A 14,783-nucleotide genomic window follows, 5' to 3' on the forward strand; every position below is an offset into this window, starting at 1 on the left:
CTGGGCACCCCAGTGCCCACCCCAGTCCAAGGCTCTTCAGCATGGAGGGGTCCTGATACCCATTTGTTTTTCTCACAGGCCCTTCCCAGCTTCCCTGATGCCTCCCCCTCCGTGGTCCCTACAGCTGGAGCAAGGCCCAGGCAGTGATGGCACCTCACCTGCACACCCCCCATTTGACTGCAGGGACTAAAACACCCCCACAAAATCCAGAAGCTCTGCAGCTGACCTCAATCCCCCAAACCCAGTCCGACGGGGCACCAGTCCCCAAGGGCCACCAACCCCCGCGGGGCCAATACTGCCCTTGGCTTCAAAAATAAAAATTTTAAAATCTCCACCCTGAGATAATTGCTCCCTCCTTTTCCCCATTGTGGCGGCTCAGCGGTCGTCACTGAGAAGCAATTATTCACGGCTAATGATTATAATCAAGTCAAATAGAATTTAATGGACACGTATTCTCTTCCTGCTTGAAACTTTACATATGAATTAAGCACATATGGGTTTCACGAGGCGCGGACCAGATTTATGCAGCCCGGAAAAGCCCCGCGACGCCGCGACTTTTATTCCGCTAATAAACAGGCTGATTTACTGGCGCCACTGGGCGCGGGGACTGCGATCTCTGCTGCCCCCTGGTGGGCAGTGGGCCGCGCTGAGCTAAGGCAGTGGGGCCGCCAGGGATGAAGCCCCAGGGCCCCCAGAAATGATGCCTGAGGACCCCTGGTGTGTATACCCGTGCCAAGACCACCAAGGACCCATGAGGTCTGACCAGTGTCAAGGCCACTGGAAGACCAGAGCCGGGCGAACACTTGCTCAGAGGACCTGGAAGGGGCGTGGGTTCTGTGTGGGACCCCCAAATCCAGGGCCATTCTCAGCCATTCCCTGGGGTTCCAGGCAGGTTCTGGGTCCTCCCTCCTGTGATACTCTTTCTAGAAAAAAGGAGATCCCAGGAAAACAGGTCAAGAGGTATTAGGTAAACTGAAGCAAGCAGAGAGAGGAGAAAGCTGCTCAGCTGGGGGAAGCACCCAGCATCCCTTTTCATTGCTGGGACAGGGTTGATGGCGATGGCATCAATTCCACCACCAACAACAGCCGCAGGTGCTGAGCCCTTAGTTCATGCCAGGCATTGCATGAGCATCCCAGTTCATGAGCATGAGCTCCTAATGGCCCCAACCCCCCACAGCTGGGTTTTCTACCTCTCTCATCATGCAGAGGAGGAAACAGGAGCCCAGGCAGGTACATGGAGAAGGGAGTCCTTGGAGAAACATGGCAAACGCTGTCACTCCCAGCCCAGTGCAGTCAAATGAAGCCAGGACCAAAGTGTTTCTGTGTGCACGTGACAGGCTGCCAGAGCTGCTGCACTCGGAGGCTGGCCAGGCACAAGGGCACACAGGAAGGGCCATTAATCACACCCGCAGCCCTCCGAGCCCCCACCCGCTCCATCTACATCCTGATGACACCCTGCTTTGGTCCCCGCACCCTCCCTCACGGCCCTCCAACCACCAACCTGGCTGGGAATGAGCTGATAAGATGCCCCACTTTTCCCTCTGGCCACTTTGCAGCTCAGCATGGAAAAGTGCCAGCAGGGTGCTTCCCACATCTTTGCCAGTAACTGACAGGGCCGGGGACACTGGGCAGGGCAGCCCCACAGGCCTGTTGGACTGTCCCCTCAGCCTCCGTCTTTCTAACCCAGGCCAACACATCCTAGGTCCAGGCAGCAAAAAGGCCCTTCTCCCCTGGGCTGCTATGACATCGGTCAACCCAGCTTGGTTTGTTTTAGCTCTGTGTCTCCCCAGATGGACCCACAGGCCTCGCTGCCATCCACCATCCTAAAGGCCCACGGGAAACAGAGCAAACACAGCAGCAGAAACCCAAAGGTGACCCTCTGCTCCAAGTTGGAATCCTGTCTTCATGTGACTGCTCACCTGTGCAACTGGAACAGGCAATGTAGGGGGACAGAACACCTATGTGACTGCACAGTTCTACAAACACCGGCGGCGGGGCAGACACGCAGAGTGAGGCCACCGTCAGAAATGCAACCCAGATTACAAATAAGCAGGCCCAGAGCAGCTAAGCGGCCACCTCCCCCCAGGTCCCAAGAGTCTTGTCACTGAGCAAGATCAGCATCAGCACCGCGATGGGCCAGAGCCCCTCGGCAGCCCTTCTCCCTGGCCGGCACTGGGGTCCGACACAATGGCTGCAAATGCAAGGGTGAGAAAAAGGAGACTGGAGACGGCACAGGCAGGAGGTGGCCGGCACAGCAGGGTTTCACTGTGAGTGGGAGCCCAAGACACAAGGGTCTGCCTAGGTCCCCAAACCTTCCTTCAAGAAGGAGGCTCCTTCCTGTGATGCTCGGCAAGCAGGCAAGCAAGGGCTAGGTTCAGCCCACTCACCTTTGTCCCACAAACCATCTGTGCCCCTGCTAAACTTGACGGCCCCTTGACACTGCACTCCTGACCTCAGCCAGACAACCAGCACCGAGAACAACGCAGCCACCTTCCTCCCTCCCCCAAGATGGGAGAGAGCAGCCGGCTCCTCCTGGCATCACAATAAACTGCAAACTGCCAAGCCAGCAGGAGCCACCACAGGAAGCTGGGCAAGGGGACACAGGGTGGGCGGGAGGCAGAGAAAGGAGAGCGGTGGTCAGGGGCTCCGCCTTCCTGGCAGGGCCGCCGGCGCAATTCCAGCCAGGCTCTCTCTTCCCAGCCGCTAATGGGCCTCAAGAGCTGTGAGGCAGCTCAGCCAAGGCGCCCCCGACACAGCCGGTCAGGGTTTCAAGGGAAGAGGAGTCCACGTGGCCAACACACTGCGCGCCCGTGGCGCCAGCAGGCCATCTCGTCCGGCCACTAGAGCCTCACTGGAGCCAGGTGGCACCCCCCGTGCCTGGCACGACAGACCAGAACGAAGGTGACAAGATGACCCAGGTCTCTGGCTGCGGCCAGCCAGCCGCACTCACCGGCGTTGATGATGGCGTCCACCTCCAGCTTGGTGATGTCGCCTCGGAACAGGGAGATCTTCTCGTTGAGTTGCTTGTCCTTCTTGTACTTAGGCTCCTCCACCTTCACGCTCAAGCCTGGAACAAGCAGAGGCCGGAGTGAGGGGGTGTCCCAGAAAGGCCCCCACTGCAGGGTGACCCCCAGTGCCCACAGGCCAGGCTCCCCCTCCAGAGGCAGCCCGCCTCGTGGTGACGGGTGATACGGGTAACGACAGCCCATGCTGATTAAGCACCTACTGTGTGCAGGATACACGCCGTCTTTTTGAATCTTCACCACAACGTTGCACACAGGGACAGTAGTAACGTCATCCCTGCCATTTTACAGACACAGACCTGAGGCCTAGGCAGGCTGAGCGCCTTGCCCGGGTTACTGGTCTCCAGGCCTGCAATTTGCTCCACCACAGCTACAATCCCAGCTCCACACCACGTGATGGTGGGTCTGGGCTCACCCTCCCAACGATGGGATGGGGATGAAAACCAAACCTGCCTCAGGCTGCATTCATAATTAAATGAGGTGACACATGCAAAGTGTCCTGCACACACCAAGCACTCCATAAATGCTGCTGCCATTTTTCTGGGCCTTGTCTGTATAATTCTCCCACGAATTGGCTCTGAAGAGGCCCCCTCCCCACCCTCGCCCCCCCAGTGGCCAGTATGGCCTCCCCAGCAGGCCTACCTTTGGCAGTCTCCTTCCAGGTCGGGATCTTCTTCAGCCTGATGAAGTCCCGGCAGAAGTAATGTTCCTCCCGCTGCTTGTCACTCAGGCCCTTCAGAAAGGCTGCAGGGGCGGGGTGGGGTGGGCGGGAAGGAGAGTCAAGGCTGGCAGGAAGGGGAGCAATCCTGAGGGTTTCCCCACACCCCGTCCTCATGGGGACTCTCACCTCCTCTGAGGATGCAAACCAGCCCTAGGAGTCCATCCTTCCCAGAAGCTCCAGGGAAGGGGGCATGGTAGAAGGAGCCATACCACCTGGGGTGCTAGAGTCTGGAGGCCCTTTATTCAGGAGGGAAAACTGAGGCCCAAGGAGGCGGAGGAAGTCTCTCAGGCACCACAGACCTGAGTTCAGAATTCAACTCTGCCACTTGCCAGCTGCATCTACAACTCTAAGTCCCTCATTTCTTTATTCACAGAATGGGCATTAAGACAACCTTTGCAGAATAACTTCAAACTCATTCACACATGCTAAGGCCAGGCAGATTGGCGGCACTGAATCAATTACATTATCAATCAGTTATTTCACCAATCAGTTCCACCATCAGTCAGTGACACCATCAATCAGTGACATCATTATTGTCATTATGCAAAGGCTCAGGACAACCCTCCTCCTCAAAGAGCCACAGAACCAAGCAGATCTGCTGCTGTTCACAACATCCCCCCAGCACTGGCTGAGGGCTCCCGGGTTACAGACGCCCGCTGGGGCCTCTCCCGGTGGTGTGAACAGCTGGAGTAGCTGGAACTTTCCCCATTGTACAGGTGAGAAAATGAGGGCTCGGGATGGTTAGGAGGCTACCTGTGTCTGGTGAGTGGGAAGCAAGGGCCCCACCCCCACCCACTCATGGACTCTGGGTCCGCCAAGGCTGGTTCCCTTGCTCCGACCTTGGCCCTGGGCCTCGCCTTCCCTTTGCACAGCACCAGGCACAGGAGCTGGAGCGCCCCGCGGAGGCATCTCTCCTGAGTGGTGGTCCAGGCTCGCAGCTCGTTGGCTCCCCCTGCTGGCCTAAGGCCACCTGGGTGCTCAGACGCTCAGCTCAGCCTCACTCCCTTGGACCACAGCTTCCAAGATGAGAGCAACCCCCACTGACCACTGGGGGTGGGGGGAGCAAACAAGCAGCAAAGGCCACAGACAAGGGACTCAAACAGCACCAGAAAGTGTGCAGAGGTAGGAGGATCATTAGAGGAAGCGGTGGGAGCTTCCTCCTGGAGGCTTCTGGGGAAATGGCTGGAAGGGACAGGTATTCAAGAGACAGGCTGGTCCCCTGCACATGCCCTTTTACCTGACAAAGTCACTAGGTCCATCCAAGTAACTGCTCCTCAAGGACACATGTGTACGGAAAGGGCCCAGTTCATAGTCCAGCTCAATACTATGGTGGGCTTATTATAAAAGGCTCATAGCACCCCAAATCCACTTTAATTGCGGCTCAGACCCCTTCCACAGACACCTACCATGCACCGGTCGGTGCTGAGGATACAACCCAACAAGGAAGATGTGCTCTTGGCCCTGGAGAACCTACAGTCCAGCAGGGGAGACAGAGGCTGACCAGGCTGTACACAGACAAGCAAGCAAGTGTTGAAATTCGGAGCAGCACTAAGGAAGGACAGTCAGGGGGCTGGGAGAGGAGTAACCGGAAGCCCAGCCCAGGGAGATTAAGGGAGACTCGGAAGAGGAGTAGGAGGCAGTCAGTGCAGGGAAGGGTGTTCCGCCAGCTGGAACAGCATGTTCAAGGGTGAGTAAAATTTAGGGCTTGGGGCAAGGTGGGGATAAACATAGGGTTCGGAATGATGCTGAGAGGAGGCGGCATCAACCAAGGATCCACCAAGGCCTGTTAGGGATTGACTTCATCCCAGGGGCTCTATGATCAGACTGAAAGTGCTTCCACCAAATACAGGTCTGACCCCACACACATGTGCCATTTTCATCCTTTCGAAGAGGTCAAGGGTATCCCTACCACGGACAGTACTTAGTGTGGATGATCCCGTCACTAGTGTTCCTCGATGCTCACAGCCCTTTTCCTGCCCCCTTCTCAAGGGGTGCCCTCCCCACTGGGCACATGACCCTATACATGATCTGCGGGACAGGCCAAAGGCTCCCACTTAAATTCTCCTTGCGTGGTGTGTTTGGGGGTTGGTGGTTGGGGGAGGGCACTGGTATTTGGAAGGAGCTGAAGCGCTTCTCCAAGCCTTGCTGTCCTCTTCTGTAAAATGGGGGCATGGAAAGCTCCCTTGTGTGTTAAATGAGAAGCAAACAGGCTTAGTTGGGTGCATAGCGAAGCACTCGGCTACTGGCAGAACAAGCAAAGAACAAGTTGTGGAAAGGCCAGTTCCATCCAGGCTCTGCCTCTCCCTGGTGGTTTGGTTTGAATGCAGATAAGTCAGTTAATAAATATTTATTGAGCACCCACCAAGCCTGGGGGTGGGAGGTAAGGTGAGGTCCCAGGGCCTGACCCAGCAGAGGGGAGTCCAGGGCAGCTTCCTGGAGGAGGTACCCCCAACTTCTCTGGTCTGCCCCAGGAGCTGCAAATTGCTAGAGAAAATACCACCACCAAGAAGGCTTCCTCTAAATTCTTTTTTTTTTTTTTTTTTTAAAGATTTTACTGGGGAAGGGGAACAGGACTTTATTAGGGAACAGTGTGTACTTCTAGGACTTTTTTCCAAGTCAAATTGTTGTCCTTTCAGTCTTAGTTGTGGAGGGCACAGCTCAGCTCCAGGTCCAGTTGCCATTACTAGTTGCAGGGGGCACAGCCCACCATCCCTTGCGGGAGTCGAACCGGCAACCTTGTGGTTGAGAGGACAGGCTCCAACCAACTGAGCCATCCGGGAGCTCAGCGGCAGCTCAGCTCAAGGTGCTGTGTTCAATCTTAGTTGCAGGGGGCGCTGCCCACCATCCCTTGTGGGACTCGAGGAATTGAACTGGCTTGTTGTTGAGAGCCCACTGGCCCATGTGGGAATCGAACCAGCAGCCTTCAGAGTTAGGAGCATGGAGCTCTAACCGCCTGAGCCACCGGGCCGGCCCTCCCTCTAAATTCTTGATCTCCCCCTGGTAGCCTGTCTTCCCGGCCACTCTAGCTGCTGCTTTAGAAACTGGGGCCCCCTCTCTCTTCTCCCCTCTCCCAAGCCTCCCCTACTCATCCTCCAGTCATGGATGCTGCCTCTTCCTCCCACTAAGCCAGGAACACCCTCCACACACACTCAGGTCACTGGACCGAGGCCGCCCAGCTCACCTTCCAGAGGACAAGCTCTCCCTCCACTGGCCTATCTTGTCTGCCCTCAAACACCCTCTCGAGTCCCGGCCTTTTAAAACAAAACCCTCCCTCAAACCTGCATTCCACGCTCCAGCGGTGGCCTCACTGCTCCGTCCCTCCCCTCCACCATCTACATTTCCTCCCTCCCATGCCTACCCCCCATCAAGGCCAAGGTCAGAGACACCACACCGGCCACCCGACCTGTGGTCCTTCCTGTCCTCCCATGCTCAGCACCCCCAGCCCCTCCGTCCGTCTCAGGAACCCCACTCCTGGATCCCACCTCGCTCACTGGCCATCCTTCTAAGTCTCTTGCTGCTCCCCTCTTCCTTAATCCACACCCTCTCCCTAGGTCTTCCCAGCAATTTCATGCTTTCAGGAACCCTCTTTATGCTCATGAGCTGATCCTGAGGCTGCACTGCCAGCCCCTCATCTCTCTTCCAAACTGTTAGATTTATCCCCACAGTACCTCAGAAACCAAGCCTTCTGCTCACCCCTGCCAGGGGCCAAGCCTGCATCATTGCTCCCTAGACCCCTCCGAAGTCCCCAACTCCCAGCTGATTCCATGTCCATCCGATCATTTGTTCCTCACACAGCAGCCCAAGGAGCTCACACATGTAAGTCAGAAGCTGTAATTCTGTTTAAAGTTCATTTCAAACTCTAAGACCCTAACCTCCTCCCCGACTATCCTCCCCACTACCCCTCACTCTGCCCCCACACCTCGGCCAACGGCCACAGCCACGGCCACACGCAGATCCCCTTTCAGTTCCTCCAACAGCCAAGCCAGGCTGTTCCCTGCCTCAGGGCCTTTGAACCTGCTGTGCCCCTTCCCTGGTCTTCCTTTACAGATCCCTCCTCACTGATCTCCCTCTCCCAGAGTAGCCTTCCCCTACTGTCTGCACTTTATTCCTTACTTGACCTTGGCCACACGGGGATCTGTCGTGTTTACTCTGGATTCCCACCACCTGGCACAATGCACGGCATGGGTGAGCACCGTGGGATGAATCAATGAGCGAAACAACTGAGACCGGGAGGTTGAGGGCAAGTTTTCTAAGAACAGTCTTCCAGGTGGAGGCAACAGCACGTACAAAAGCCTTGAGGTAGGAGAGAGCATTTGGGTAGAGAAATGGAGAGAAATCTAGAAGAGCGAGACCAGAGAACAGAAGCAGTGCTGTGACAGAACGCCCCTTGTCTCCATCCGAGGGACGGAGAGACACAGATGGAACATGCTGGCCCAGGTCCAGGCCGCTGCTGGGGCTTTAATTCCTCTCCTGCTCCTTGGTCCCACTAGATTTGAGCTCATGACCTCCCAACATCATGTTCATGGGCAAGTCACGCCGTCTCTGTGAGCCCCCGTTTTCTCACGTCTACAATACGGAGGCCCACCTTAGAGCCCAGGCTTGCTGTGAATGAGCGGGTGGCTGTGAACATATTCTGTAAACCGTAAAATGCAATGTATGTATCAGATACACACACTCCTTCCTGAATGAAATAAGACACAAAGAGAGCAAAACAAAAGGAGAACAAATTTGGATGGGAAAATATTTCTTTTCCAACTTGGGGCACAGAGAGTGGAGGAGCGTTTTAAATTATTTGGGTCCCCATATTTATCATTTTGCACGTTTATGAACAAAGATACCCCATCCAGTTGGACCAGGGCCAGAAAGTGAATGCATCTGCCGTGACAGTGGAGACACTGGTCAGCTGCAACCCAGACTGATGCCATAAAACTCCCACGAGCTGAGTCCCTCTGGCTGGGGCAGGCCCCAGGCGTCCCACGGAACTAGTCCGGAGCACCCGGAGATGGCTCAGGTCCCCTAGCAGACACCATCTGGCAGATGCCACCACCTGGTTTCATAGAAGCAGCAGAGAAATCTTGCCTGGCCACAGGCAAACTGGGGCAGGACGCAGCCCACGGCTCTCTCCTTCACTGTCCTCCCCAGTATTTGTGGCCTGGTCTGCGTAACCCATAGCCTACATGGCCATAGCCTCCAGCAAAGTCCAAAAGACAGCTCCACTTCCCGGAGATGACAAAGGAAGACAACCAGAGCTCTTGGCTCTGCCACCAGCTGGCTGGGCACCAACTTTGGGGACATCTGTCAGCCTGCCCCTTCCAGTGCACGGTCCCACACCTCTGGAGGCCAGCCTGTGGGGAGCCATGTCCTTATCTCTAGGAGGTGTGGCCCGGCTGATCCCTGAGGAGCTAGCTACACCCTGCACTGGTCTCTGATTCATGGGGAAGGAGTGGGCAACAGCGATTCTCACTGAGGGCCATCGTCATCGCCTCAGCTTTCTGTCATCGAGGCCGCCCCCACGCTCTCACTCACTCTGGAAAGGGAAGCAGCGCCCTTCGGCTGGGATGTGCCCCATGCATTTATAACATTTTCCACCTCCTTCTGCCCGAAGGACAGACGCAGACTTAAAGCATAAGTGAGTTTTATTTTTCTTATAAAATATGTACAACATAGGTTTTAATTTTCTTTCTTTTCTGGAGAGGCGAGTGTATTTCACAGCTCAGTGAGACAGGTGTTGTAAAAAGATGTTTGTAGTAAATTTTGATGGGGAGGCCTGACCCCAGATGAAGCTTTCAGCAGCTCCTGGGCACAGAAGCCGAGCTGGAAGAATCAGGCTGTGCCAGGACCATAAAGTGCAGTGGGCGAGCGGCAATTCAATGATGTGTTTTAAGAAGTGTCTTTATGGCATTTTGCAAGATGGTGTTCAGAAAGGTGAGGGCAGGTTGGCGCGGAGGGAGGCTCCTCTTTTGGAGAAGGCCGGGTGGGCAGGGCTGATAACAGCTGGGCTCTGGGAACAGCGGCAGGGACATTAATCACAGGGTACCCCATCCCCCAAGAGAGGGGTCTTGTCAGCCGGCAGCACGAGCAGGGGGGACACAGAGCACGGGGCCCTCGGAGCTTTTATGCTCTCCCGAGGGCCCTCGCCTCCAACTGCGTTGGGTCATGCCAAGACTGCTTCCCCAGAAGACAGGGAGGAGAGGGCCTCCCCAATTCCCAGGTGTGCCTGGAAGATCTCCCAGTTCAGCAATTGAATCAGATAAATCATCCACTCTGCATGAAATCCCACAGCGGGTGAAATAAGTCCCCGCCCCTGCCCAGTGCACACTGAGGCTGGAACACACGAGTCCTATCTTGAGCCACCAGGCAGAGGAAACGCGGGTCAGGTTCCAGCATTTGAGACCACGTGGGAGACAAGTTTACACATGCCCAGTGTCAACATGACCAGAACAGAGAGAGGAGACAAGCACAAAGGACAACGAAGAGGGCCACTGGGGATCTTCTGTACACTGTGTGGGCCACTGCGTACAAAACGATTTCTGATGTGATCCCAGCACAACATACAAATCAGGCGCTGCTAGTCCCATTTCACAGAGGAGGAAACTGAGGCTCTGGAAGCAGTGGTGCTGGAACTCGCCCATGTCTGATGATACCAATGCCTGTTCTCTTTTCAGCACACACCTCTGCTCCCCCTATAGGTCAGGAGGATCCATGGCCCTTCTTCTGGAGACCAGACGCCTCCTGTGATGATACAGCCCCCAGATGTCCCCAGTGCCCAACCTTAAGACCCCTCATGCCCAACTGCCTTTACAGCACAACTGTTTCCACAATTTTCTGATCAAAAGGCACTACCCTGGGGGGGCAAATGAAGAAATTAACCCTGGCCAGTGAAATCATATAGCGGTCTCCCCAAAAGACTAAATGTCTCTTAACCAGAAAGATGCAGCCCGGTGGTATTTACTTACCTAGAGGGAGAACGGGTCCACAGAAGCAGGCAGTCTGCTTGAAGGCGGAGAAAAGGAACGCTCAGGGTTAGGGAGAATTTGGCCATCTATCCAGAGGACTCACCGAGCCATGGACCGAGGCATCCTGCAGCTGGGGCCTGGAGCAGACACGCAACACTGCATACAGACCGAAATACTGCGCAAGCGCCAGGGAAGGGGATCCTCGGGGGCTAAGTCCACACCTGGCAGAGAAGCTTGACCAGCCTTCCCAGGGCAGTGGAATCAGCTTCCAAAATCATTCAGCCAGCTCCCCAGCTGGGAACACATGATGCAGAGCAAACTTAAGACTACAATTTTGGCTTCCGCATGGCTTTTCGACAGACAGAAGAAGGTCTGCCCAGGCACACAGGAGTTTCCAGACCTCCTGCTGTAATTCCCCACTGTGAACTGCACAACAACCTTCTGGCATATACATCAAGCTCATAAACTTGGTTCCTGTGTGTCAGTCTCTGAGAGAGGTTCACTTCAGGCACAGACGGGCATTTGGAGGCCCATGTAGGTATGTTCCCCGAGAGAAAGGAGAGCACATGTCCATTAATGATGTACGAGAATACTCAGAGCAGCTTCACTGCCAACAGTCCCACACTGGAAACCCAAATGCCCATCAACAGGAGAATGGGGACACAAACTGTGCTACATTCACACCGTGGAATATTACACAGCAATGAAAAGGAACAAACTATTGACACACCCAGTAATGCGGGCAAATCACAGATACAGAGTAAGAGGCGCCGACAATGTATGCCTCTGTTCATATGAGGTTCAAGAACAGACAAAGCGAACAGATAAAAGAGTAACTAGCTATACAGGTTACTGATTATAAAGGGGCTCAAAGGAAACTTCTGGGGTAATGGCACACTTGGATACTTCTGTACAAGCACTGACTGTACCTGAAGGTCTGCACACTTGGTGCATTTCACTGTACAGTTTAACTCGGCCCCAAGTGTAAATTGAATGTCATGAAGAAAAGGTGTGAGGTCTTCAAGGACCAAAGCTCAGACCCCAATCAGAGGCAGAGTCCGGCTGAGGCAGCCCCCAGTGTGGCAGTTTAAAAATACGTCCTGAATTCTTGAATCCTCTTCCCTTTCAAAGGTAGAGACTCACTTCCCTACCCCAGAATGTGGTCCGGACTCCGTGACTCGATTCTAAGCCCTGGAATAAATCAAACAACGAAAAGGCACTGTGGCTTCTGGCTTGATCTCCTCCTCTCCCTGCTCTGGGGGAAGCCAGCTGCCATGTCGTGAGGACACTCGAGCAGCCCTGTGGAGGTCCCATGGTGAAAAACTGAGGCCTCCAGCCCATAGCCATTACATGTGAGTGAGCCCCCTGGGAACAGCTCACTCCAGCCCTAACCAAGTCCCCAGACTTCCTGAGAACCCCTGAGCCAGACTCACCCAGTTAGCTACTCCTAGGCTCCTGACGCTCAGAGACTCTGAGATAAGAAATGTTTACTGCCTGAGTCACTTTGTTATGGGAGTAATTTGTCATGCAGTAAATCACTAAAACAGAGGTCTCTGTGTCTCACCCCCATAAGCCACCATCTGACACCTGCTGGGGGCTTCACACCTGGTGCGGAGGTGCCTGGCACCAGGCTGCCCTCCTCACACGCCCAGGCAGCCCATCTGTCATGTCTGCTTCACAGCCCTGACCTTTCCCTAGTATTGTCCCATTGGCCCGACCACATTCTCTACTCGGTTTCTTCACCTTGGAGTAGAAGCCCCATGAGGGCAGGGCCCTTGCCTGTCTCACTCAAGGCTGAATCCCCAGCATCAGGACGGTGCTGGCCACATAGAAGGTGCCCAGTAGAAATGGACTGACTGAATGGAGAGCCCAGCTCCAAGCAGAGAGAAACCGCGGTTGCCTGGGAATCCCTGGCCCATCAGCTTTCTTGAGCTCTGGAAGTTTTCAGTGGCACCAAGGAATGGGAGGGGGCAGGGAATTGGATCCTAGAAACCGAGGCAGACCCAGAGCAGGTGCCTGAGCCCCTGGCTTCCCTAGCTCTTTCCCACCACCCTGGGTTGCTGTTTAGACACAAAAGGGGAAGCAGGGTTCCCTGTGGGGATAGTTCCCTGCCAGGGGTCTTTGCCAGCCCCCTACTCCCTGCCCTGACCGGTGCTCTGGGGCCAGGACCGAGAGCCTGACAAGCACTCCTTGTGTTCACTGAGCAAAGTCAAGTGCTTTCTGCCCGCAGCGTTTTAAGATCCCAGCATAGGCACGCAATTCGTGTTGGGGGTAAATCATCTTGAACTCTACCTCCAATCCTGAGAGGATGCCTTCCCTCTACCCCCAACCACACCCGCTGCAGGCCTGCCTTCTCAGCCCCATTGGCCAAAGCCACTCCACAGGCGGGCCCAGCCAATAAGCTGCTTTCCCTGCCCTTTTGAAAGGAGATCTAGCCGGGAACGGTCACAAGGGCCCAGGGAGCAGGCCCTGAACGGCAAGGGCAGCTGGACGACAACCCGGGCTATTTGAGGCTCTGCAGGTCGGGTTGCCTCCCCTCCCAGCTCTGTGCAGGGGCGCCTGGGACTCATGCCTGTCACAGAGCTGGAAGAAGTGGCTTTATTCCTTGGGGGCGGGGGGTGTCACGGTTCTCACAGACACAATGCCCCACCTCTGCCCTGCCCCCCCAGCCCCTCTGCCCTGTGTCCCCCAGGAGTGAGGCAGAGATTGCTCATAATTGGCCCGAGGCCAGTGATGAGGGCAAAAGGGCACCAGACCACATGCCCAGAGAGGCAGGCCCTTGGCAGAGAGGGGAGTGAAGGTGGGACAGGCCTGCCCCGAGATGCCACTCCTTGGGGCTATCAGATTCCACCAGGTGGGACACTGGCAATAGAGCTGTCCCCTCCGCACATCCCTGGTTACTCTGCTTAAAATGCCACCACTGGAGAAACCACACCATGCAAAGTATTGGGAGTTCAGAAACCTCTTGTCAGCTGGGAAACCTGATGTCTGCTCTGCCATAAACTCCAATTGACCTTGGGCTATTCGGCTCAAGCACTGGACCTCAGTTTCCCTCCTGCACACAGAGTAAGGTGGTAGGTCCTGGATGATCTGTGAGGTGCCCTGTGACCCTTTCCAGTGGGGTAAGGCCACCCTCTTCACACTGCCCGAGATGGGACCTGGTCTTGGGTGAACTGGTTTGAGGGGCTTGGCTGTGAATGAGGGGTTCCATACCAAGGCATACGTGGCCTCAACTTCCCCAACTCTCTCGGGTGAAAGAGACTGCTGGTGGGGTACCGTCCTGTCACAGCAGACCCACGTGGGCCGCCCTCGACCCTTGCCCCCCCCCCCTTCTTACACTTACATTTTGCCTCCTTCCAGTCGGTGGAGGTGCTCAGGTCGACCTTCGCCGCCATGGCCAGGGGGGCCCAGGTGCGCACCCCAGCTGTTAGCCGCACTGCCGCCGCCCCCCAAGCCCCAACTCCCGCTGGGGTCCGCGCGCGGGGGCCGTGGGCCCCCAGGGACGCCGGGGGGGCGCACGCACTGCTGCGGGTCCGCGTGGCACCCGCCGAGGGGCAGGGCCAGGGGCGCGGAGCGCGGAGCAGCTGCCCCTCCACGCGCAGCTGTGCCAAGCGGCGGGACACTCGGCTCTGCAGAGACATGAGCAGAAGGCGCGGGGCGACTCCCCGCCCACTTGAACTCCAATTACTGTGCTCGGGAGAGTCTCTCCCTTATTTACTCCGGAAAGGAGTGGCGCGTGCCAGCCAGCGGCGACCTGCTCGAAGCCAGCGGGCCGCGCGGCCAGAAAACCCAGGCGCGCCGCTGGGCACCCTGGAACTTGTAGTCCGGGCCGCGGGATGGGCCACCGCACTCGTATACACACGTGCGCGTCCCGCCTAGACCGCTCCAGCTTCCGGCGCCAGGGTTCGCGCAGCGCCGGAACCCCTTCCTTCTCATTTAGGTTCTTGGAGGGTCGCCCGGCCGCCTGGCGTTTCTCCCCGTGCTGGCCCGGCCGCTGCCCACTTCCTGGTCGCGGCCCTCCACGGGGCCCCGACCCGCCCCTGCTCATCCACCCAGTCACTCGGTAACGAACTCGGAGAGCCG

The 14,783-nt window shown here is 56.3% G+C and overlaps 1 protein-coding gene across 6 annotated transcripts in view; it reads right to left on the reverse strand.

Annotated features, from left to right (window-relative positions):
• MACROD1 (mono-ADP ribosylhydrolase 1) overlaps positions 1 to 14,576 on the reverse strand; it is a 144,030-nt gene extending 129,454 nt beyond the window's left edge. The window contains exons 1-5 of one of the 6 annotated variants that reach the window (XM_019717846.3): positions 14,044 to 14,576; positions 3,666 to 3,767; positions 2,951 to 3,067; positions 1,191 to 1,363; positions 423 to 923 (exon numbers count right to left, since the gene is read on the reverse strand). In XM_019717846.3, the coding sequence (XP_019573405.3) occupies positions 558 to 923; positions 1,191 to 1,363; positions 2,951 to 3,067; positions 3,666 to 3,767; positions 14,044 to 14,341 (1,056 nt within the window). In that variant the 5' untranslated portion in view covers positions 14,342 to 14,576 and the 3' untranslated portion in view covers positions 423 to 557. Of the gene's footprint in view, positions 1 to 422; positions 924 to 1,190; positions 1,364 to 2,950; positions 3,068 to 3,665; positions 3,768 to 14,043 lie in introns of those variants that run through there. The other 5 variants (XM_074336540.2, XM_019717847.3, XM_019717849.3 and 2 more) reach the window with 5 other exon arrangements.
• Positions 14,577 to 14,783: the final 207 nt, after the last annotated feature.

The sequence above is a fragment of the Rhinolophus sinicus genome, chromosome 14, assembly GCF_057876585.1.
Source record: "Rhinolophus sinicus isolate RSI-liver-muscle chromosome 14, RSI-T2T, whole genome shotgun sequence".
In the NCBI taxonomy this organism is placed as follows: Eukaryota; Metazoa; Chordata; class Mammalia; order Chiroptera; family Rhinolophidae; genus Rhinolophus; species Rhinolophus sinicus.